Here is a 25,318-nt window from a genome sequence, read left to right as displayed (position 1 = left end):
AGTGTGTGCGTAACGGTCTCCCTCTTCAAACTGAAAACAGAAACAGGTCTTGGTTTGCTTAACACAAAACCTCAAGCATCTGGATCGAGCTTTAACATTGCTCATTTATAACGCTGTCTGCTTTAACACAGGGTATTCACTCTCGCACTCAATACATCGTAAAGCAGGGACAATCAAAACCTACCTCTGAGGCCTGCCGAGCCGTACGTTTTTAGTTGCAGCGCTGTATTGAATTCACTAGTGCAGCAATCGATACACTTCAAGTGCTGCCATCAGCCCAGGCCGCAGGAGTGAGGCTATTATTGCTGCAGCTGGAAGGCCATTAATGGTACTGCAACAACAAACACCTCGTAATAACAAAGCTTGCATGCTCTTCTTTGACGATTCTATTCGCAAGCTCTCGAATGTATAGGATTCCTGATGCTCTGGTCAAATCAGTAAACATAGCTCCTCTACTGGAGAAAAACTACAGATGTTATCTCTGAAGTGGGTCTTTTTCTTTCTTCCAAATATCAGTATGCTAAGTAACAGACTCTACAGCACAGAAGCGCAAACCTGCGTATCCTATTTTGACAAATACCTCCATTTTGACAAACACCCTCCGTGCCGCCTCCACATCAAATGCGACATCAGATCATCTTGAAATTTTGCCAATGTTGTCATGACAATGACATCTTGTTTTCAGTCATAAAAGGCATGGTAAGGTAATTTAAACAACACCATTTAAGGAAAATTGCATTTGTCCATAAAATGAAAGACAGTTGGGACCAATGTTGTTTTGGATACCACTGACTTTTATGATATCTATTAATTTTCACATAGACAAGAATGTGCAAGGCTTTTTAACTCAATTACTTTAAGTAAATGTATCATTCAAATTTAAATATCAAGTTGCCATGACTTAATTTCCCATCTTATTTTTAATATTATTAGAATAGATATTTAGATTTAAAGTAAATTTCAACTTTAACTTTGTATCAACTTTCTAAGTTCTGTGTAATTTGTTCCTTTTATTTACATGGTTTACAATTGTTCAATGTAGTTTCAAATTGCTCAGTATGGCAGCTCATGTTTTATATGAGTAATGTGCATGTCATGGTAAGCGAGGTGCTTGTTATCGTGTCACATGATCAGAAAAAAAATGGATACTTTGACATCACAAAAAAAATGTAACAAAGCAACCATAATTACCAATAAAGAAAAGTGGGATTGAACTAGTGGCAATTTTTGAATTCTTAAAGGGTTAGTTCACCCAAAAATGAAAATTATGTCATTAATGACTCACCCTCATGTCGTTCCGTTCATCTTCGGAACACAAATTAAGATATTTTAGATTTAGTCCGAGAGCTTTCTGTTCCTCCATTGAAAGTCAATGGACGGCATACTGTCCATGTCCAGAAAGGCAATACAGACATCATCAAAGTAGTCCATGTGACATCAGTGGCTCAATCTTAAGTTTATCAAGCGGCGAGAATACTTTTTGTGCGCAAAAAGTAAACAAAAATAACGACTTTATTCCACTATTCATTTCCTTCTCTCTGGGCCTCGAGCTATTTCACGTAGTGTTTTTGCGTAGCGCGTCTGTGTTGTACGTCACACGTAGGCTCACTATTGGCCGACGCTGTTCATGTGTGATGCGTGTGACGTACAACACAGACGCGTTACGCAAAAACACTACGTGAACCCACTCGAGGCCCAGAGAGAAGGAAATGAATAGTGGAATAAAGTCGTTATTTTTGTTTACTTCTTGCGCACAAAAAGTATTCTCGCCGCTTGGACATGGACTACTTTGATGATGTCTGTATTGCCTTTCTGGACATGGACAGTATGCCATCCAATGACTTTCAATGGAGGAACAGAAAGCTCTCGGACTAAATCTAAAATATCTTAAACTGTGTTCCGAAGATGAACCGAGGTCTTACGGGCTTGGAACGACATGAGGGTGAGTCATTAATGACATAATTTTCATTTTTGGGTGAACTAACCCTTTAATAGTACATTGTAACAGAGGAACTGCACTGTCTGAGATGCATTACATGTCTTTATTAAAGTTGATAAAACTTAAATAGTGAGTAAACAAAACTATTCAATAATAATTCTATAATTAACCAGTAAATCAGGTTGACTGTTAAAAGTATTTACTGAATGTAGGTTAAGTTTCATTGCGCATCATTAATGAAACTTCAATTCTGAGTAATTTGCGCGTGAAATAGACCTTCCCGAAAAACTTTCCTCCAGATTCACAAACCCTTCGTGAACATCAAATTTGATAGGTAAACGTGTATGTTAATGAATTGTAGCCTGGGTTTCCCCATACTGCCTTGCTCGCAGCGCGATTTTATTCACGCTGCTAGGCAGTCTGGACACCATGGACCAAATTTTCCCCTGAAAAAGGGAACCAATCACAGAACGGGGAGGGAGCAGCAAGACGATGACGACACCGAAGCAGTTTGTTTATATCTATCAGTGGCGATTTCTTTAAGACTGCAAGGGAAGGTCGGCTTCCCCCATAATGTCAAAAAATGAATGGTCAAATATGTACTATTGTGTTAACATTTTATTGACTAAAAATGCGTTAGAAAACGTTCATCTCAAAGACGAGCTCGTTCAGAATCAGTTACATACAACAGGTCGGCTGACTCGATTTCCTTCTCATACATTCCTGTAGCGTCACAGTGCATTTCCCTGTTGAAGCCCAGCTTCCATTGACTTCAATGGAGCTGCTTTGAACAGTTTTTTTCAGCGCTTCGAAACTATACGGTCATTGGATAAATGCTGCGATTATGTCCCGCCCATGGAAGCTCAGCTTCTCTGGGGGTGAACGGGGAGTGGGCTGGCCTGGACTCCGGGCTTCCGCGTGATGATTGGAGGGTCTGTCGAAAGGCTGCGTCTCCTTTTGATTGACAGCGATTTCATACAATAAAAAGTCGCTGATGTTGAAGCTGTTCGAGCTCAGTCCCATCGCGGATTTTTCAAAGACAAACTGCTGCAATCATTTCTTGATATTTGCTTGTCGAAATTGCTAGCCAATTTTCATAATACATTTCACACAATTATACATTTATACATTTATTATATTATTACTTATTATTTTATATTATTATTAGTAATAATTCAAAAATAATTAAAATAATTAAAAAACATATTATTATTAGTATTAGTATTATTATTATACTTTATTATATTATTATTTATACATTTATTATTACATTCATTTTTCACAGAGCATTTTCTTGAAAAGGAACGTAGAATTTACGTATAAATAAATGAATAATTTTATGATGTAGGCTGAAAATGAGCTTCCCCTCTTTGAAAGACCAGCAGCCGCCACTGATATCTATGGATCCAACATGGCATCAGACTCGACGTTATCTTCTACCCTCATGTTTATCTTGCACAAACGGTAATATTCGCTAAACGCCATCGTGTACAAATAAATCTTTGACCCATCGTCTTTTTCCTCGTCGAATTTCTGTCACTCTACATACGTCATCTGGTATAATTGAAGCGATTGGTTATGAGCTACATACAGGCGCATTTGATAGACATTCATAGCGCCCAATAAACGGCTCTGGGCATTCGTAAACCACGCCTCAAATACGAGAAAATGAACACGTGGTTCCCAGACCAAGTCTCAAATGAGACTTGGTCTGACGTTAGCCAGGCTAAATGAATTGTCAATCATTCGTAAATAGTTCACAACTAGTATAATCCCTGCCTATGAATTACAACTACACAAACTGTGTGTCCAGGAACGATGTGGAATCTTCCGGACTCCCTACTCAGGTTTGGCTCCAGTATATTGCATAAATGCAAAAGAGACTAATAGGCCACATGCCTAACAATAAATATTCAATTAATGTGTGTTCACCAAAGCGAATCTAGCCAGCTGAAAAAGTGCCAGGAGCTCTGCTCTTCGTTTTACCAGCTGAGATCTAGCTTTGGTTACTAGAATCTCATTTTAAAGAATATATCTGAATATAAAAATGCAGTAACCAGCAATATTAACTTCTCCTTTGTTGTTCTCAGTCATTGTACAAGGACGATGGTTGGTCGGTGTAGTATTTGTCCCGCCCCTACTCCACTTTGATTGGACGGCTGGGTAAAAAGTAACAGTGACTTGGCTGTGTTTTACCCAAAGTTTAACAGCGTTCAACTCTCAGACAAAAAAAAACGAGGGCGAACTCGTTTTTATATTATTATGCTATATAGTCATACAGTATGTATACTATTATGCTACATAGTGCATCAAAATGCAGTGTTATCAGTTCACCTAAAAGAAAACAGAATGTCCAAAGGTTTTCTGCACCATTTACACGAGGTAGGGAGCAGTTGTAAATTTCTTTCATGCCAACTATAATTTTGAAAATACGAACATTTTCATGAATCCGAAAATATACATCAGAACGGCTTTACGAACGGTATACACAAAAATTTGTTCTGCTCGTGTTTCATGAATGAGGTCCATTGTACGGTGTTGATAAGAGAGGTGGAACTGTGTGTCAGTTGTGCTGTAATTTGGAGGATTCAGAGCAAAGCAAACCCTTTTCTTCCAACACAACAAATGAAGCCAACAGTCATAAACAACCAGCAGGCCCACAACACCAAAAAATCTGATACAATCCAAAAAACTGCAGGGTTTGAGTGAAAGTGAGAAACCTTAGGGTGTAACCCACTAAAAACATTGTGCCGTCTTTGGTTGACCGCACATTACTTTCCGTGAAAAACCTCTGGAGCCCCTTGCTGTTTTAAAAAGCCACAACTGAATGGCTGTATCCTGTAGAGAAGACTTGCTTATGAAATAAATGTTTCCTCTACACAACAGAGCATCCCTCCCACTGAATCTGCTACATTCATCCTCAACAATACAGCATTTGCTACACTGTTAACATCTTTCAAAATCACAGCATTGTGCCATAGTTTACAAAGCAGTCACTGCATTCTGCTGCGAGATGATGAAACCGTATTGCAAAGTTTCACCACACCTAAAGTAGAAATGCCAGCCAAAACCTACGTGCGATAATAAAAATAAAAATAAACTACGGGAGATGACTCTGAGAGAGCTTCTTTCAAATGGATGCTGTCGTGTTCAGCCTCCATCATTTGGCGGTAAGTTGCCATCACTTTGAAGAAGAAACTCTGTCATCGCACTGTAAAATGCTGTTCTTTTTGGCAGGAGGGCTGCAATCACTGCATGGCTTTGGCACTCTCATTTAGCAGCAGTATCATTTCCACTGAGAAAACGAGAGAGAGAGAGAGAGAGAGAGAGCTGAGATGTCTGGGTGGGTTAGTTAGAGTCATTGATGGAGGAAATGACAGGGAGAGGAAGGGCTATAAAGCTGAAAGACAGAGAGCAGGGTGTGCAGTGAATAATATTGGCTGAGAGTGTGCTCTGTATTAGCTGCAGTATAGAAAGGAAGAAAACCGAACATTATCTGTGTACAGTTGACTCAGACAGAAGAACACTTAGCTGAACATGAAACAGAATTTAGAGTGGCCAACCAAAATACTGTAAGAACCAAGGTTGTGGTGAGAGCTGAGATGTCAATAGTAGCATGAGTACAGCAATGATATTGGTGGTAATTGCTTAACCGTGTTTGTGCTTAACAGCAGAAACCGTGGCAGCAATGTATTATCAGGGATAATAATGAAGAGAACTATATTAACAGTGCTAATGTAGCAACACATTAGCAGTTAAAGAATTTGTTGTATTAGAAGCACTAGTAATACAGGAGAATTGCAGTAGCAGTGCAAACAGAGGCAGCAGTTTTAGCATACTGGTTGTGTTAGTAGTGCTAGCCTTATTAGTTATAAGTAACCTAATATAAAGAACCACATTATGAGCGCAGCAGCATTAGCAGTAACTGTAATTGTTAAATTAGAAAAAGTGCTAATAGCAGTATTACTAGCATTAATCCCTATCAGTCACATTTTTATAAAATGTGATTTACAAATGCATTAGCATCACAACCACAAATAAAAAGATTTCACATTACTGTTCAAAAGTTTTGGGTCAACAAATTAGTTTTTGTTTTTTAAGAAAGAAATTAATACTTGTATTCTGCAAGGATGCATTAAAATGATCAAAAAGTGACAGACTTTTACGCTGTCACAAAAAATATATAGTAGTAGAAGTTTATTTATCCTCGTAGGGAAAGGAGTTTGCAGCATGCTCACACAGACATTTTAAAAAATCACAGTTGGCATATACAAACAATCATTTAAATCTAATAAATCTAATTTAGGACAACCAGACCAGTTGACCATCAATGAAAAATCGAATTGCTTGGGGGATGAAAGATAGTTTGGACCCGTTTTTCATTCATTAGGGAACACAGTACCGTCGGCCAGATGGCATTAATTCAAAAGCATAAGATAAGGGATGCCTCTTATTATTCACAACGATGTTAAGCACTCTCTCTTTATATACTCTCAATACTTGTTAACTTAATTCCCAACAGTTTGCTTGTCATTGTTACTACTTTTCTTAGTGATTTCTTCTGAATTAATATTTGTACTGCATTTTGATCAAATAAATGTACTCTTTCAACAACATAAAAAAACTTGGTGTCTGTAAGTTTTGAATGGTATACAGTAGAGGTCTGCAAGCCCGTCGGGACCCGGGACACGCTAAGTCCATTCGGGCCGGGCTCGGGCCATTATATATTTTTTTTTACAGATCGGGCTCGGGCTTATTTAGCTTCTCTCCTTTCATTGTGCCCATAATATCCGTGCAGAGCACACGTCACATAATGTGTATGAAATATTGTTATATTTATTATATTATAAATATTATACATCGCCTAAGCAACACAAACGCATATACGCATACGCACGCGTCACTCACGTGCATTAACAGGTGACAGTTGACCATGCAGAGGATCAGGGAGAATTTTTTTTTTTTTTTTTTTTTTACATTAGCCAGTTGGCAAAGAGTTCTTAATTTTTGAACATTGTTTTGAACACTGTTCTTCAGTTACTTAAAAGCAAAGAAAGGTAGGCCGTTTATTTACTTATTTTTGCGGTTGGAACCCGTAGCGCTATATTCTCTACTGCATGCGTATGCTTCTCTCTAATGGACAGTCTGTTCAATGTTTGTGGGCATGATTGGTGATGTTTCAGGCCAATAATAAAAGTTTACCTTTTAGTAGCGTGTGACGTGCGTGTGTTTGCGGGTAGCAGAGACAGCGCGCATCAGAGAGAGCGCGCATCAAAGAGCACGCGTCAGAGAGAGTTTAAAGTGATATTGATGTTGGTCTCGGGTCGGGTCGGGTTCGGGCAGGGGCCGGGTAGGGCTTTAACACCACGGGCCAGGGCCGGGTTAGGGCTGGAGTTTTTGGCCCGTGCAGGGCTCTAGTATACAGGGGCATAGCTACATAGTGGCCATAGCTTTTATCCATTCAAAGAACTGTGGCCACATACAGTACATGGTAAAATATATAATACAAACTAAGTTGTCACTTCAAAATTGTAAAAAAATAACAAGCCCAAAGATGCCTATAATAAGTGGACATGGCAACACTGCAAGAGCCGATTGGCGATGAAGCTTTATGAGCATAACAAAATAACAATGTAGCGGGTTTAGAGCAACAAAATTACCAAATATATTATACATGGTTACACACGCTCACTCACAGTAATACTCAAGTATACACATATCCTGTGATAGTACGCATGCAACCAAAAAGATACATGGCACTGCTGACCGTAGAAAATCTCAGTTATGGCGTGTAAAGTGACTGGGTGCTGCTGTAATACAGTGCAATCGCAGTGCAGTTCTAAGTGTCGTGTTCCTGTGCTGTATAGAGAACAGAGCAGAACTCAGATAGAGAGAGAGAGAGAGAGAGAGAGAGAGAGAGAGAGAGAGAGAGAGAGAGAGAGAGAGAGAGAGAGAGAGAGAGAGAGAGAGAGAGAGAGAGAGAGAGAGAGAGAGAGAGAGAGAGAGAGACAGACAGAAAGGATGATTTAGGGCTACTGTACTTGTGGTGGAACTGGGAGGTGTGCAAGTAGAGCTCTTTCCATGTCAGGCAGCAGTGGATACAGTCATTCAGAATCTGCTTGCTGGAGATCACGTAACCCTGAAAGATCCTGTCCAGAGAGATCTGCCGACAGCACAGACGGATGATCTCATTACTCATCTGCAACAACAAAAACACACACACTCATAGTACAGATACTGTATTTAAATGAAACACCCAGTGATCCAAGTATGAATCTGTCTTTGTGTCTGTAGGATTGAGGATTTGCACATGAATGTTTGATGAGAGAACCACATTGACTGTACCAAAGCAAGCACAGACAGGTGTGTGCCGTAATGTGCTCTGCATTCAGGTGTAGATTAACCTTGAGTACAGACTTTTATACGAATCAGACAGGATTTACTCCTGTTAAAACCTTGGCTTTTGTGCCTGGTGTCACGCAGACGTATGCGCCTTACAAAAACAGAGATCGTTGTACAGAAGCGAGCAAAGAAAAAAGAAAGAATGAAGAGAAGGCAACAAAGAGGAGAGAGGAAGAGAGGAGAAGAAAGTGTAATTATGGCTGATGATGTATATAGTGGAGGATGTGAAACGACAGATTCCCATTCATTTTTAGTTTCTTTTGACAGAGGAACCCCATAGAGCACTGAAACGAACATATGTGTGTGTGTGTGAGAGAGAGAGAGAGAGAGAGAGAGAGAGAGAGAGGGAGAGAGAGAGAGAGAGAGAGAGAGAGAGAGAGAGAGAGAGAGAGAGAGAGAGAGAGAGAGGAGAGAGAGAGTAGCTCTACATGTGTACAGTGTATCATTGGAAAAAGGGAAAAAGAATGTGTATATGTGTACAGTATGTGGAAAAAAAGAGTTAGAGAAAGTGTGTGTGTGTGTGTGTGTGTGTGTGTGTGTGTGTGTGTGTGTGTGTGTGTGTGTGTGTGTGTGTGTGTGTGTGTGTGTGTGTGTGTGTGTGACTGCAGTAATGTGTACTACACCCTGATTACAGTGCCAGGCAAATTCCTGTTTTAATGAAGGAGGCACAAAACAAGAGGAAATTAAATTGATATGTAAATGACTCAAAATTCTCATTTAAGCAAAAGGTTAAGAGAGCCACAGAATTAAACAGCTTATGAGTTCATATATTTTTTTTCATTCCTCTCTTTACTGAAAGAAAAAAAGAACCTTCTGTAAATGAAGACAACACATGTCCCAACGCCTGCGTCTCAAGAGATTTCTAAGGCCTTGTTCAATCAGAGACGTTTCTTCCATTTCTGTCACAGCGGCTCTTGAAAATCAGCAGAGAAGCGCATCTCAACTTCGGTGAGAAAAAAAACTAGACGGAGCTGAAAGTAGGGTTAGGTGGACGTAAGAGGTAAGAATAGATGACAAGCGTTGAGCTTTAAGAAACCCTGGCAGATGGTGTTTCATATCAGAAAATAGACGGTGGGAAGCAGACGGCATATAGAGCTGTGAGTCTCATGTACGAAATAACAATGAGCACATCAGTCTCAGACCGCCAGCATAATTATTACAAATTATTCTTTTGAAGGCCTTACGTATTTGAACTCTTTCTTTACCTCTGTATTTTTCTCTTGGTATTAAATGTAACAGCACACGCGAGTCCAAAGTCCATGGCCCCTAGCACTGGCTGATTGGAAAATGATATTAAATCCGATGTAGGCTCTACCAGCTCGGAGAAATAGGACGGGGGGGAAAACAAACCAAAAACAAATAAAAGAAATGCTGAAGCCCTGAGGGAGAGACAAAGGAAAGCGGTCGTGACGCACACATACAAATACACACACAAACACACACATCGTGACTCAAATGCCCTCTGATTGGAAATTATTAGCTGGAAACCTCTGACTGGAAACTGAATCAAGAAAGCAAGTTCTGCTCCACGTCTTTTCTCTCTATCACCTTCTTTCTTTCCTTCCTCACTGCAAGCGCAATAAAATGTTTCCCTGCTGAAATAATCAGGTTTCCCATGTTATTTTACATCTTGGAGGGGGAGAAACCCTTTAAAGTCTAAAAAAGAGTGCAAATACCAGGGTCCATTTCACCTTCAGTAAACACAGCACAGCTAACACGCTACTGCACGCAGCCAATGACAACAGAGCACTGGGTGGACTTCACAGTCCATTTAGATGTATTTGTATATGGCTGTTGATAGAAATCATCGTTACACTCTGATTTTAGAACAGTTTCCTCAATTTCTTTTGAAATGTTTCATATCGAAATTTGGTCAGGGGTTGTTGATCCCCCATCAGTCCTATAGGAGCGTGGGCCAAATCTGTGAACCAGGTACAAGATCCAAGTCACTGAGTATTAATGGAGCTTAGCGGATGATTTAAACTCACAGTAAATTCATGGCATGGTGGAACAGCCATGAGAAAAATGGCAACATTATTTCATAGAATAACAATAAAAACATAAAAATCTCCACAGAGAGGGCCTATATCAGTCGCTGGAATCTTTCACTCAGGCAAATAGAAATTCAATTTTCCAGTAGAAAAAAATGCATGTAAACTCATGAAGGCTTTTTTTTCCATTGCGGGAGAAGAGAACTTTCTTTCACTTCAAAAATCATTATGGCATAACCTAAGCCATTTTCATAGCACTAGCACTGACCTAACACAATAGAACTTTCACATCAGATATTCTGTGTATTTGACAAGGTAAGAACAAAGTGCAAGAGCTCACTTGACTGAACCGCAGGCATTTAGCCTGGGTAAGACTGCATAAAAAAATTACAGTGTTGTGGCTGAACTGAAGTACATTTCTGACAGATTAAAAGAAAGGTTCTGGATATTTCTGGGTGGCTATGGGATTAAATTCCCACCAAAAGTATTGCGGTCACAGATGAAAAAATAAGAACACATGTAAAAAATATATTGCGCAAACTGAAAAAAAAAGAATGCAAAATGATCAGAATAGCAAACGACGTGGTCACGGATCAAATATAATAAGCGTGAATCAAAAAATTAAAAGCGCATTTAAAATAAATAAAAAGGATGAATCAAAACTTTAAACACATTAAAAATGATATCGCACAAATCTTAGACTTATGTTTATGTGTTCTTAAAAGTTGTTTTCCTTGGTTTTATTACTCTGTACTTTGTGCTCTTTTACATTTTCTGCTCATATTTTATTCCTTTGTACGCTTGTGCTGTTTTTCTCGTCGCTCTTCTTTTCTAAATGTTGCAGTTTGAGTTTCATGTAAATTAGGGCAGGCTTAAGCACCACCATTAGTCCACTACTTCTTGATTGACAGCTCCTTCAAATTGGCTTTGAGGCCGTCCTTGTGGCGTTTTAGTTGCCCTCCTTGAGAGCGTATGCCACTCTGGAGTTGGCCATTAAAAACCCGCTTCGTCAGGCGTGAATCTGCCATGCGTACAACATGTCCAGACCAGCGAAACTGCGCAGCAAGCAGGAAGGCCTCAATACCAGTGATGCCACAGGTCTGAAGTACCCAAGTATTTGGGGCTTTATCCTGCCATTTGACATGTGCAATACATCAGAGACAGCGCATATGGAACTAATCAAGTTTGGTAATCTGCCGTCGATAAATGGTCCAGGACTCAGATCCATACAACAGCACCGTGAGGATGACTGCCTTATATACTGCCACTTATGTGTCCAGCCGAATGCCGTGCTCATCCCATATTCTCTTGGAGAGTCGACCGAAGGCAAAACTTGCTTTTGTGATGCGGGCACTGATGTCGGAGTCCGCTGTCGTATCAGCTGCGAGAATGCTACAGAGGTAGCAGAATTTGTCAACGGCCGTCAGCTCTGTCTCACCTGCAGTAATTACTGGTTTCTTTAGACTGGCAGTGAGCCCAAACCTAGAGGCTGCATTTTGAAAACAGCACAGTACTACAACCATAATGAAATGACCTTTCACAATAAATACTGCTTTACAGTGAACTCTGTTAGAGAGCTATATGGCTATTTATCTGTTTAAAAAAACAGATTTTACAACATTTCAAATCCCTCAGTTCTCTCCATCTCCGAAAAACCAAGCCAATGTTGATTCTTGTTTTATTACAAGCTCTATCGTCTGGCGGTCTCTTTTTGCCACACCATTATGGATATGACGAGACATGCATGGGCGAGTGACGCATGTACGCAATTTCCCACGAAAACAATCCCGACATGTCTAAAACATAAACACTAATAATAGGCTTACCATAGTAAATCAGGGTAAGACAAAATTTCATTGTTGGGTGAACTATCACTTTAAGTTTGAACATAAGGGAAACAAAAGGGGAAAAAAAGATTGTCCAGACTTGAACTCATTAAACATATGCAGGTCAAAGGTGCAAATATGACTAAAGAATAAAAGTGTCCCTTTGGAAAAAAACTGCTGATTTAATGCGGGCATTTCAGCATGTGCGCACGGTCTCACCCCTCAGGAAACAATTAGACCAAACGTTTTTGTAGCAGTCCGATTTGCCTTGATGTGTTTTCAAAGAAAAGAATGAAAAAGAAAAAAAAAGAAAAATGAAACAGACACAAAAAAAAGGAGAGAAAAACAAAGTGGCAGCAGTACCATGTGATTCCTGCAGAGGAAGGGTCAGAGCGTAATTACAGAAGGTTAAACGGTTTCCCTGATGCTCTCAAGGAGCCCGGGATGGAAATGAAAAGCAAGTGAACCGATGCGAGCGGGTGGCGTAGAGACGCAAGGCCCCGCTCCTCTGATCTGAAGAACACGTGTTACATGTGCTACGCTACTGCAGCTGATGGCTTATCTATGTGGCGGAGCCCAAAGCAATCCGAACTTTGATGTGCAGGAAGCAGAGGAGGGGGGTGTGGGATCCAGACAGCAGGTACTAATATGACTGTACAGGTCTGTGTGAGTGGAAAGAGGGAAAACCTCTGAGCATGAGAGATTAGCTGATTCATACAAAATTATGCATGAAGTGATTGATTTCCTAGACAAAGGGTTGTGCATAACAATAAAAAGGTGTAGTGGATCAATCTTCATTGTCAGAGCATTGGAAAATCAATTCACTCATGTGATATTATAAAGAGATAACCTAACATATAATGCAGTGTTTCCCAACCCTGTTCCTGGAGGCACATCAGCAGAGCACATTTTGGATGTCTTCCTTATCTGACCCATTTATTTCTTGCTTTGGAGTCTCTACTAACAAGCTGATGAGTTGAATCAGGTGCGTTTGATTAAGAAGAGTTCAAATATGTTTAGTGTTGGTGTGCCTCCAGGAACAGGATTGGGAAACACTGATATAATGTATTGCTGTACTCAATCATTTTGCACAGGCGACTTGCATTTGTAGAATGTGCATATGATGTTATGATACTAAATAAAAGGATTACATATTCCATAATATAATAGGATATTTTAGCAATATCACATGAGCAATTGTGAGCTTTTAAACAACAGTTCATTTAGCAAGAGGATAATGTCAGAGTAATATACGTTCTTGAAAATAATTCCATCTTTGAAAATGATTCAAAACGTCTCATTCATCTCTGAGCAAACACACAGTAGTAGTGTTCCTGAATGAATCAGGTTCTTGGTAAAATGATGTACCTTGGATAATAGAGCTGTGATCCTGTCACGGGTGTTGTAGTAGCTGGAGTTGACCCATATGACACGAATGAGGTTGAGGATGTGAGCGAGTTTGGGTACAATCTCACAAGGTTTAAGCTGAGCAAGCTCCTCACAAGGCTCTTTCAGTAAGGACAGGAAGGAGACGTTTGACTGAGCCTGCAAAGTGCTGTCCTGGAGAACAAAACAAAAAACAATGTTACTTCAACAAACAGAAAGATAGACTGGCAGAAAGACCGACAGAGAGACAGACAGGGATGGATGGATGGATGGATGGATGGATGGATGGATGGATGGATGGATGGATGGATGGATGGATGGATGGATGGATGGATGGATGGATGGATGGATGGATGGATGGATGGATGGATGGATGGATGGATGGATTTGTTTATTCGGATCCCCATTAGCCACTACCTAGGCTACTCTTCCTGGGGTCCCAACAAGTAAAAATACAAAACTACATTAGACACACTGACAAACAGATGTTAAATAAGGAGAGAGGACAGACAGACAGACAATAGAGTGAGAGTGAGAGAGATTCAGACAGACAGTCAGACAGACATTAGATGAACAGACAGACACCACTTACCACCTAAACCAAATCAATTCAAGAATCAAGAAATTGAGTTTCATCTGGGTCAGTTGCAATAACTGCTCAAGGCTGGCCAACACTAAAAGATTTTTAAAAAATCATATATTTAACAGTTTTGTTCCTATAGTGTGTGGAGTGCCGCGATGTGACCACAACAGCACAACATACACTAACAGATTCCATTCACAAGCAACCAGAGTCCCGACTGTAAACACGAGAAATCTAGAGAAATCTCTTACGGTCAAAAGTGACTTTAGAGTAAACAATCATGGCGGACGATGGACAAGAAGAAATGGCGATAATAGAATTTGGACTGCTTTTTACAGAAATTTGCGGGGCAAAAAATAAAAAAGGTTTGGATGAACTCGTGTTTTGCTTTCGTCTTTCGGCAGCTCACTTTCTGATTTGGTATTGTTCCATGTGACAATCTACAGAGTGTGTGCACGTTTGTCCTCGGGATTCCTCCCACACAACAGGATTTCAGATCGTAAAAATTTAACATGTTGGATATTTATGATTTGAGATCGGCGCGGCCCCGACATTCTTCCGAGCAGATTCAAAGAGTGTGCACTTTAAATAGCCTACCCATATGATGCACTTAATTAACCGATAAAACGAAGCGTAGAATGTTGGACACTTCATAGGGAGGGAGCTGTTGAATGACAAAATAACCTTATAAAGTTCTTACACTACACGGTTGAGTGCATAGTGCATAAGTATATTGTGTATAAGTGTACAGTGCATCAGTTGGGACACAACTACAGTCTTAACTTAGTGGTAATGTTTATGCAACTGGCCCCTGAAGTCAATTTGGACAGTTAAGGTCAACTTCAGCGACATCTGAATAAGCTTAAAGGGTTTTACCCAAGTAAAGTGAGTGACACCATTGAAACACAACACTGGCCGTTACGGGACAGTGATCAAGCACACAGCTGACTCTACAACGTCACTATTACAAGCAGCCATGAGTGCCCCTGAAGGTCAAATAGAGCTGATGTTTAATTATTTCACACTGGTCACATTGATTTTTTTCAGAGGCTTTGGAGATTGTTTTAAATGAAGGATGGCAGTTGCTGCAGCCTTGCAGTTTTGTGCAGAATGAAGCTGGAGGCATGACAATCAGAAAAAGGGACACGTGTCCTCCACACTGATGCAGGACCAGCTTCCTCTATCTAAACCCCAATCCCGAGTCATTATAAGAACAACCATAAACTGATCTAAAATCAGTGTTAAAGGGCAATGAGGGCGCGACGCTAAGCGCTGCAGTAGAGCTGACAGACAGGCTCCGTCTCTCGCTGAAATGAGAAGCCGGGCCAACTCTTAATAGCGAAGAGTGAATGTGAGACGGCCTCATTTCCGAGGGGTGAGGAGAAGCCGCTCAGGAGGCGCATATAAATCATCAACAGCCAGAGAATGTTCTTGTTCAGCCCATTACCCCTCGGCTCAATTCCTGCCGTGTAGCCCAGCACAGTTTTTCACACACTCATAGACACACACACAAGTAGGTAGGTACTGGGCTGTACCTGGATCTGCTTGGCTAGCTCACAGAAGGGTGGGATGTAGGTTGATGTGTAGAGCTGAAGAATGGCCTGTATATGACAGACTCCAGGTTTCTGCAGCTGCTTACTAATGCTGTCCAGATCAGCACAGCGGCTCTTCCAGAAAGAGATCTCCTCCAGCAGACCTGAGGTGTCTCCCATGTCACTCTCGGATTGAGCGCTGAGCACTGCTTTTATCTGACGTGTCCAGTGGATCATCACCACTGGGGAAAGAGAGAGAGAGAGAGAGAGAGAGAAAGTTTTGGTTTATAAGGTGCTGCATTATATTTAATCAAACCAGGCAATTAGGTTTGCATGGAATATCTGGCCAAAGAATTCTGTTGAATTGAAATGCCTATCATTTTCAAACTCTGCGCACCCCTTGTGTGATCTTTCATTACATATTTTGGCTAATTTGAATGCTTTTAGCTTCCAATAAGTGTGTATTATCCTCAGTTCTGTTCTGAATGCAACTGAATACTACACCGAATTTGACTTTAGGTCAAGTTCACCCTTGAGAGAATCGCAGCATATCTCTATGGTAAATCTACAGCTATTTGCCATTTTGGTTGTGACTAACTTACATTAACCAGCATTAAAAGACTGTTAACTACTGGCAAGATTTACATTAACCAGCATTAAAAGACTGTTAACTACTGGCAAGATTTACATTAACCAGCATTAAAAGACTGTTAACTACTGGCAAGATTTAGTAATGCTGAATAACATAATTATAAAGTCATTCAATTTTGACAAAGGATAAAAATTTTTTTTTTTACAAAAAATACAAAAACAAACAAAACAACAAAAACAGAAATAATATAATATAGTTTGGGATCAGTAAGATTCTTTGTTGTTTTTTGAAAGAAGTTAATACTTTTATTCAGCAAGAACTCATTAACCCTTAAAAAGGCAAGAGTGGAAAACGATCAGCAAAAAATCATTTCACATCCCTTTTTATATCATCTAGACTTAAGTCAAACATTCAAAGGATTTTTTTTTATTTATATTTTGAATTTTATGAGTTGTATCTCCCAGGATATGTTGCCCCATTACGATATAAAAAAGCCAAAGTCATCAATATTTCTGTGTTTTATGTGATGCAAAATATATGTAATATGAAAAATATGCTGCATGTATGACGTCTAAGGGCCAGATTTACTAAACAGGGCAAATTAACATGCGAACGCAATTCCATAAAATCGCTGATGATAGTGTAAAGTTCTGCGCGTGATCTACTGATGAAATGCAAATTAAAGAACACAGATGCAGCAGATCATTTCCATAATGACCAACACAATCTACCAAGAGCAGCGCAAACTACTGTCTGGTTTAAGACATGCTTTTTATAGATTGTTACCAAGTTTATTTAAACTTCTTAATTATTGCTCAGCAATTAAACCATTATTATATAGCCACTTCATGACTTGTGTTGCTCAACAATCATTACTGTATTCTCAGATTTTTCCCATAGTGACGGATGACTATAGGAATTTGGCCTATGTGTCACGTCATATTTAGAGCCCAGTAAAAAAGGAAGTCATGACTTATCACTTAAGTGTTCCTGATTACTAAGGTGAACATAAAAACATACCATATGAATAAGAATATACAAATTTTTACTCATTAGAATTTAGAACACCAATCATTTTGGCACACATATTTTGTAGAAAACCATATTTATTTAATTTATTCCCCATTTATATTTTGAATGTAAATATATTATATTTATATTCACTTCAATGAATGGTTAGATTTTTGAGAATATTTTGAATGAAAGACTAAGAGGAGAAATTGCAGTCAGTTTGCTCACAGTCCACTGTAAATTGTAATACATTTTTATAATATCACTGTTTTACTGTTTACCTTGGTAAACATAATAGACTTTCAAAAACATACACAAAAATAATCTTACCGACCACAAACGGCATATTTTAATAACAAGCACTGATGAATCATGCAAGAATGTGCATTTGTGTGAACGGAACTGGTGTAAAACTGAACGTGTATTAAGAAAGGGACTTTAACATAGTGGAGAAATGTAAAATAAAAGCACTTGGAGGACAAACAGTCTCTGCTCTGCTGCCTGCTGTAAAAGACCCAGAGTGGGGTATCCGTCATACCGTGTCCTGCAGTTTTTTTCTAAAGTTAACTTCTAAAATACCTTTTCCTCCAACACCTCCAAGTGCCCCCAGAATGTCCTTTTAACCCTGGACCCCTTCAGGACCACCAAATTTAATAAAGACTCCTTTAACTCTCTTAGAGCAGCATGGCAGTGTTGAATTGAATTAGCCCTTTATTTTTGCCCTTCAGCCGTGGTTACTGTGTAAATCACACTCACAGGCTCTAGCCACGGACTGTCACGGTAGATGTAATTTCCTGCGTCTTATGTACTATTCACACTGTTCATTCCTCACAGTCCACTCTATCAGAAATTATTCAAGCCCTCACACCCCCATTTACACACACACAAGCACCCATGCATACACACACGGCCGCAGTCTTACTCTCCAGCCTCCGCACCAGACTCTTGTTCATGACGGCCTCCTCTGGGCGGTGCTGCAGAGCCTCCAGAGGGACGTAGAGCACTGTGATGCCTAGATGTCTACATCTGCTGTCTGTGGAGAAGAACAATAGTTGGAGATCAGTAATCTGATCAGTGAAAGTCCTCCATACTAGCAACGCCACGTACAGCACAGCACATCATCACATCCATCATGTCATTCCTCATTTCTTACTGTTGTAGACAGCAAATCCGGCCCACGTTACAGTGCTCTGCAAGCTGGTGAAATGAATCAACACAAGAGCATATAATGGAAACACGATAAATGTTTAGTGCTGCTTTTATGCCTGTGTGGCACATGTCAGCGGTCACAACTGCTGTTCATTTTCTTTGTGGCTTTCTACAGTATCTGCTGCTCCTTCCATGCCGGACTGCTGGCGGTAGATCTTTTTCCTATTTATCACCAAAACTTTGGAACAGTCTTCCTAACATTGTCTGGGAAGCAGACACACTCTATCAGTCCAAAGCTAGAGTAAAAACACATCTCTCTGACCTAGCATACACATAATACATTATAGACTTCTATAAGTCAATGTTAGGCTGCATAGATTAGGTCAGCCGGAACCGGGAACACTCCCCATAAATCCTGATGTACTCGTTACATTATAAGAAGAATGGTGTCTACGCTAATATTAGTCTTTCTGTTTATCCCGAGGTTTACCGCAGTCTGCCGGATCCAGGCCGTATCCAGATCTGATGAAGGACCTGCGCCTGGACACGACGACAACGCAGTCCTGAAGTGTCAACTAGTCTCTCCCTGTGAAGGCCTCCTTCCCTTTACCTCTATACAGATAAACCGTTGTCGGGATAATTCCAGTTCGTGTGGCTATGCGGAAGCGATAAAAATTCTGTATTATAAATTTTAAGGCCAGACAAGTAGTTTGTTAAGGGTTGGTTTGTAAAGAAGGACTACACACCTGCGCACATACATATTCAAACGCGCATACCTATAGACTAAACATGTAATACGCATGTGCACGCCATCAGGGTTCTCACAGGTTCGTGTTTTTAAAGTTTGCGCAGAGAGAACTTAAGGGTTTTCTGTTAGAACGGTGTCGTTTTAGCGGCCCAAAAGTTAATAACTAATGATCGTTGCGACGGAAGTGAATCAATCAAAACTAACTTTAGCTGGACAATAACTTTATTCTAGAGCTGCTATAAAGCCAAAACAATCTCTGTTACTGTCATTTCCTATTATCACTGTAAAGCTGCTTTGAAACAATCTATATTGTTAAAAGCGCTATATAAATGAAGATGACTTGACTTGACATGAAAACGGTGCTCGCTGCAACCACTTTAAGCGGCAGATAAAAAGATAATAGAGGTCTGTCACAAGAAATTGCTGGAAGAAGAAAAAGTATGATGGAGGGAGACAGAAGAAAGAGAGTGAGATACAAAAAGTGCAAAGCTTATTGAGAAATGAAAAGAATAAAAGGAACAAGGCCAGTGTGTGCAAGTTAGATGAGCTGCTTCGTTCTGTGACGGCAGAAATGAGACATAGAAATAAAGAGGGTGTAGGAACACAATGACAGCATTCGATTGGCCTTTACAGGGAGAACAAAGACAAGCAAACGGGATACACCAGAAGGAAAATAATGAGACATCAAAAAAAAAAGCGGCAAGTGAATGAGTCAGCTAACTGGGAGGCGAAAACTGTGTGTGCGGGTGTATTTGTGTGTCTAATCCTACAGAGTGTATGGCGTCTTTTTGTAAGTGTAGGAGTGAGAATACAGTGTCTATATTTATTCAGCACAAATTTTAGCCCAAATTCTTCCGCTTTGGTAAGTGAGAGAGATGAATTGCCAAGGCTTTACCTCATAGAGTAAGAATGAACCAAGCATAGGCCGTTATGTTTGGAAAAAGCATGGCTAACATCAATATACCTGTGGCTTTTACTCAATTCTTTCATTTCAAACCTGAATTCTCTCTAAAATATACCACTTAACCAGCTGAATACATTACTGGAGAGCACTTTGTGACCTCACTGTTATTTGTTAGCTAAATTAAAATGGATCCAAGGCAACTTTGCATTATAGTATTTGAGTCATCTGTATATACATCTCCATTGACTTTGAAATGTATTTCTTGGCCTCCAGGCCAAACGCCTTGAACAAGATCTACTGAACGATGTGCTAAAAGAAGAGAACCAAAAGGCAATTGTTGAAATTGCAGAACGTCTTTCTGATTACCCAGGAGCACTGCGGCAGTGCCTTTCCCTGTATAAAAAGAGCCTGTGATTGGTCGCTGTGTTATTTCTGTTTAGTCAGACTCGTGCTGCTCTGGGTGATGTGGGTGTGCTGATTGGACTGATGAGCATAATAATTGAACCATCACGGTGCTCCACTGTGCCAGGTGATTACCTCTGAATGTCTGACAGTGGGGGGAGCTCAGTCATTGTGCAAAACCCCCCAGAAAAGCACTGATTCTGAATCAGATATGCCTGTTAAGCTGATGGAGAGTAAATCAAAATACAAAATAGGAATCTGATCTCAGGTCACTAGTGCTTAGGCTCAACCTAATGTGAATGAAACATATATGAAAGAAGCCGACGGCTGCAATATGGATGAGAGGAAGGATCAATAACCTGTGATATGTAAGATGTGAATAGAAAATGGTAGTCAATGAACAGGTATGAAAATAAAGCACCTGGGCTGCCCTCTGCAACAGGTTTTCAATGCAAAAGAAAAAGTTCTGTGTTTTTGAAAGAGTTTGAGATGATAATCAAAGACTGTATGTGAATAGTTGTAAATAAAGCTTATCGGAATATGTTTTATAGGAAACTGCAAATTCCAGTCTTTCTACTTAAACATTTCACATTTAATTCAATGTATCATTTCTCTGAAAGTATATGTGAAACTGATAAGCAATTTCTGAGTGAAAATGGTTTCAAAGTAAACCCAATAGCAATTTTTTATTCAGCGCAGATGATTTTAAAACAGCCTTGGCACCCTCCTGGCCCCCTTTTCAAGTGTTATTCATGCATTTCAATACAATTATTTAATGCTGTGCAAACTGTAAAGTGATGGCAAATAACATGCAAGCGTATACAGGAGGTTACTGGTATGCTACCGTCTTTGGAGCGCCCACACTAGACGGCGCTGTGACTATCTGTCATTACCTGTAAGTTTAGTAATGAAGCGGTGCAATTCTACAGAGTAGTTGTTCTTGGCGGTCTCTGGCCAGGCAGTGCTAAGGGTGACCTGAGGTGTGTGAATGCCATTCATCAGCCTGAGAAGACCCTCTATGGCCCCTCCCCTCACAGAACCAAACTGCACCGAGCTCCTAAAACTTTCCTCTGTGATTATACTGTCCTCCGCGCGGATCAAGAAGGACATCTGCTCCACCACCTGAGGGCAGTGAGAGAAAGAGAGAGAGAAAGAGTGATGTAAGATGGATAAGAGGGAAAGAGAAACTGTTGGTAATTCATGTTGTTGAGTGCTAATGGATCACCAGAGGTCATCACACACTGTTAAACAATGAGATCTTTGGTATTCTGGCAAGTCACCAGATGCATTGGAAATGAACACAACGCACGAACAACACATTTATTATGAAAGCTCTGCATGTCCCTTCATTAAATTTAAACTCAAAATATTATTATAAAAAACAAGCACGTTCAAACCCTGAATAATCTTCGGAGTCTTTATGAGATTGTGACACAAAAGGCTCTGATTGGGACGTTAAATGTCATTTCTTGAAATAGAGCTGCCGCATACCTGAGCTGGCATGGCGTAGTCCACGCGTAGGCCGGTGAAAGGGTCATGGTAGACAATGAGAAGCCTGACAGAGGTGTCTGTGATGAATTTATCCAAGGCTCGCTCACTTTCCTCTGTCCATGACTCCTTTGATATTCCACTCAATGCTAAATGCTGTTTAAATACTTCTCTCTGGAAGCAAAAAAAAAATTAGAGAATTATAGCAATCCGAATTTTTTAAATAAAAATGATTTGAAAAATGTACACAATACACAACCATTCAAAAGTTTAGGGTCAGTATGATTTTTTATGTTTTTGAAATAACTCTCTTATGCTCACCAAGGATGCATTTATTTGATCAAAAAATACAGTAAAAACAGTAATCTTGTGGAATATTATTACAATTTAAAATAACTGTTTTCTATTTTAAAGGTGCAGTGTGTGATTTTTAGCGGCATCTAGTGGTGAGGTTGCGATCTCATAAAGACAAAACCAACAGCATTTATGGTGGCCGAAAATATGTCTTAGTCTCAGACAACAGAGAGTAGCCAGTTCTGCAATGAGGTTTCTTTACAAAGATAAATTAAGAAATTAGGTTTACTTACTTATTCAGTAAAACGAGATGTTATTGCGAATATGATTGTTACTTGTTCATCAGTGTGTTAGTGTTTTATTCATGGACTTAAGCTAGCTTCTTTGCACGAAGAACAACATAGTGTAGAAACATGACGGCGCATATCAATGTAAGGGGACCCGTGGTGTATTTAGATAGAAATGGCTCATTCTAAGGTAATAAAAACATAACGGTTCATTAAGTAAGGTCTTTATACACCATTGAAAACATAGTTATGTATATGATATTGCATTTCTGTCAACAGATCCTCCTAAATATTACACGATGCACCTTTGTGTTAAATAATATACTTTATGTATTTAATCTCACTTTATTAAACAATGTCTTTGCTGCTGACCTCTGTTTAAAAAACAAGCAAGCAAGCCCAGCCCAGGTTAGAAAAAGTCATGCAAAAGCGCATTATTTTCCATAAACAGCAACAAAATTAGTTACTTTTTTGGAGAGTAACTCAATATGCATTACTTTTAAAAGTACCTTTGCCCAACACTTTTTGTAATATTATAAATACGCAAAATATGAGATGAGGATATGAGCTGATTTCAGTTAGACCACAGACTGGCCAAACTGGATGAAACATGGCTTACATTAAATTGAATCAACATGCTAAATTTTCTATATATCCTAATCATTTGCAAACAACATGCATTCATTACTCTAATGAGCTCATTGTTTCTGCCTTATCTGCCTTTAAATTAATACATTGTTAGCTAACTGTGTGATTTGTATATGTACATTTCTGAAACGCATAACTTGGACACAGTCCCCTCTGATAACAGATCACTATAAATTGTAATGTAGAGACATGCATTTTCTGTAAAGCTGCTTTGAAACGATATTTATTGTGAAAAGCGCTATACAAATAAATGTGAATTGAATTCAATTATATGATGTGAGAGTATTTTGCATGTCAAATTGTGTGAAAACTCCTATCATCCTCTCAGAAGTCGCGTGACACGACGCAACAGACCAATAATTAGGCATATCCCTATGCTAAAAGCATCACATAACTACCATAAACATATTGATATTTGTCGAAAGGGCTAATGTCAGTGAATGTGCATTACTATAGCAAATGTCATTACAACCGACTCACCAGCTGCTTTTTCTACAGGGTCTCCCAGCAGGGGCGGACACACTCAGCCACTGCATGTAAATGCCATTGCCTTTTTCCAGCCAGAGGGCTGTAATTAATTCTATTAACCTCATTGATGAAAGGACAGAGATGCTATAAGTTCGCTGGCCGGCTCTGCCCACTCGCCCCTCACTTTCTCTCCTCCTCCCATGCTATTTGCATCAGCCATCATTTGTGACCAGGGGTTATCTATCTCGTTTAAGCCAAAGACCTCGTCATGCGTATGCATGAGCCTGTAACGGAAATTACAGTTCAACAATATGCTTCTCTTCTTCCTCTATTTTAAAGACCACTGGGTGGAATTTAACAGTGTTTCTTGCACTAGCTTGCTGCCATCCTTCAGGTTTGTGTGATCGATGAAGAGGTCTTTTACGTGAGCGCGGCCCAAACAAGACCTTTAAGCCTAAGGAGCATTTGGAGAGCGGATGAAATATTCACTCACATCATTAGAAGAACTCAATAACGCAGATATGAAAGCACTGATTAGTAAACCAGGACCGCAGGCGCGAGGGGAAAATTATAAATTGCAGATTATAATCAGATAAGAATCCCAATCATTGTGAGGTGATTTATCAGTGTCTGTGCCTAAAGGCTTGTAATTTAGCATGTATGAGTGAATTACCAGCCGTTTCGTGTAGGAATCTACTTCGTCTGCTGAAACATCCTCCTCTGAGACAGGCTTCTCTTTCTCAACTGGAAAAAAAACAACCCATACATAAACACATCATGCGAAAAATAATTCAAACAACTAGATGACCTTTACAGTTTTGTGGAAAGAGCAGAATAATAAAAAGATGGTTCACCTGCAATAACTTGCCCAAAAAAGTAAAACATATCAAGCACAAAGTTTTAGAATGCCAAAATGTGAATTAGAGCCGCACGATTCTAGATAAATTGAGAATCACGATTTTTTGAAACACGATTCTGAATAGACAACAACAACAAAAAAACATTTTATTTACTAGAGGTTCAGAGTCTGGGACAAAATGTTAATTGCTGCATTCTATTTAAAAATTGTTTAAATAATTTGAATTAATTGTTTTTTTTAAATCGGTTTTAATAGCTCACTCATAAAGACCTCACTTGTTTCATTACTGAATGAATCAGTGTTTTTGAACAAATCTCTTGAATTAATGATTCAATACTGTGGTGCTGCACAGACCGATCGGTGTATGACATCAAAGAGCTATCAAGAGTGATTAGAAAGCAGATGGCTCCGTATGCTTTTGATTCTTTCTCGTGGTCATACACCGATCGGCCTGCGCAACGCCGCTTCAAGTCGAACACACCTAATGACAAACACATTTTTTAACAGTCACATGTCGCCACCTACTGGTGTAATAGATACAATTTTTATTAAGGTAATTTACTCTATTTTGATCTCTACTGTAGACATCAGTGTTTATTTCTGAACTATAAACTTTTATCCCAGTACTTCTGTGATAATTATTATTGTAACACCGACATAATGATATAGATTTGAGTGTTCGCTGTGATCGTACTTGTCCAAGGTTTATTAGACATAGCCGAATCGTTGTCTCTTAGGAATAAGATCACGTGGATGTTTGAATCGCGATTGTGATCTTTTAACGATTAATCATGCAGCTCTAATGTGAG

General features: G+C 39.5%; 1 protein-coding gene across 1 annotated transcript in view; it reads right to left on the bottom strand.

Annotated features, from left to right (window-relative positions):
* Positions 1–25,318, bottom strand: part of dnah2 (dynein, axonemal, heavy chain 2) — a gene marked incomplete at its 5' end in the record, with an annotated part of 165,133 nt that overhangs the window by 139,251 nt on the left and 564 nt on the right. Inside the window, 7 exons of the mRNA XM_081349604.1 lie at positions 7,981–8,138; positions 13,527–13,718; positions 15,663–15,901; positions 18,185–18,295; positions 21,359–21,587; positions 21,957–22,127; positions 24,324–24,394. Coding sequence (XP_081205730.1) covers positions 7,981–8,138; positions 13,527–13,718; positions 15,663–15,901; positions 18,185–18,295; positions 21,359–21,587; positions 21,957–22,127; positions 24,324–24,394 — 1,171 coding nt within the window. The remainder of the gene's footprint in view (positions 1–7,980; positions 8,139–13,526; positions 13,719–15,662; positions 15,902–18,184; positions 18,296–21,358; positions 21,588–21,956; positions 22,128–24,323; positions 24,395–25,318) is intronic.

The sequence above is a fragment of the Scardinius erythrophthalmus genome (assembly GCF_964197995.2).
Source record: "Scardinius erythrophthalmus genome assembly, chromosome: 2".
Lineage (NCBI taxonomy): Eukaryota > Metazoa > Chordata > Actinopteri > Cypriniformes > Leuciscidae > Scardinius > Scardinius erythrophthalmus.
The sequence above is the reverse complement of the archived record's forward strand: the minus strand, read 5'-3'. Positions and strand labels throughout refer to the sequence as shown.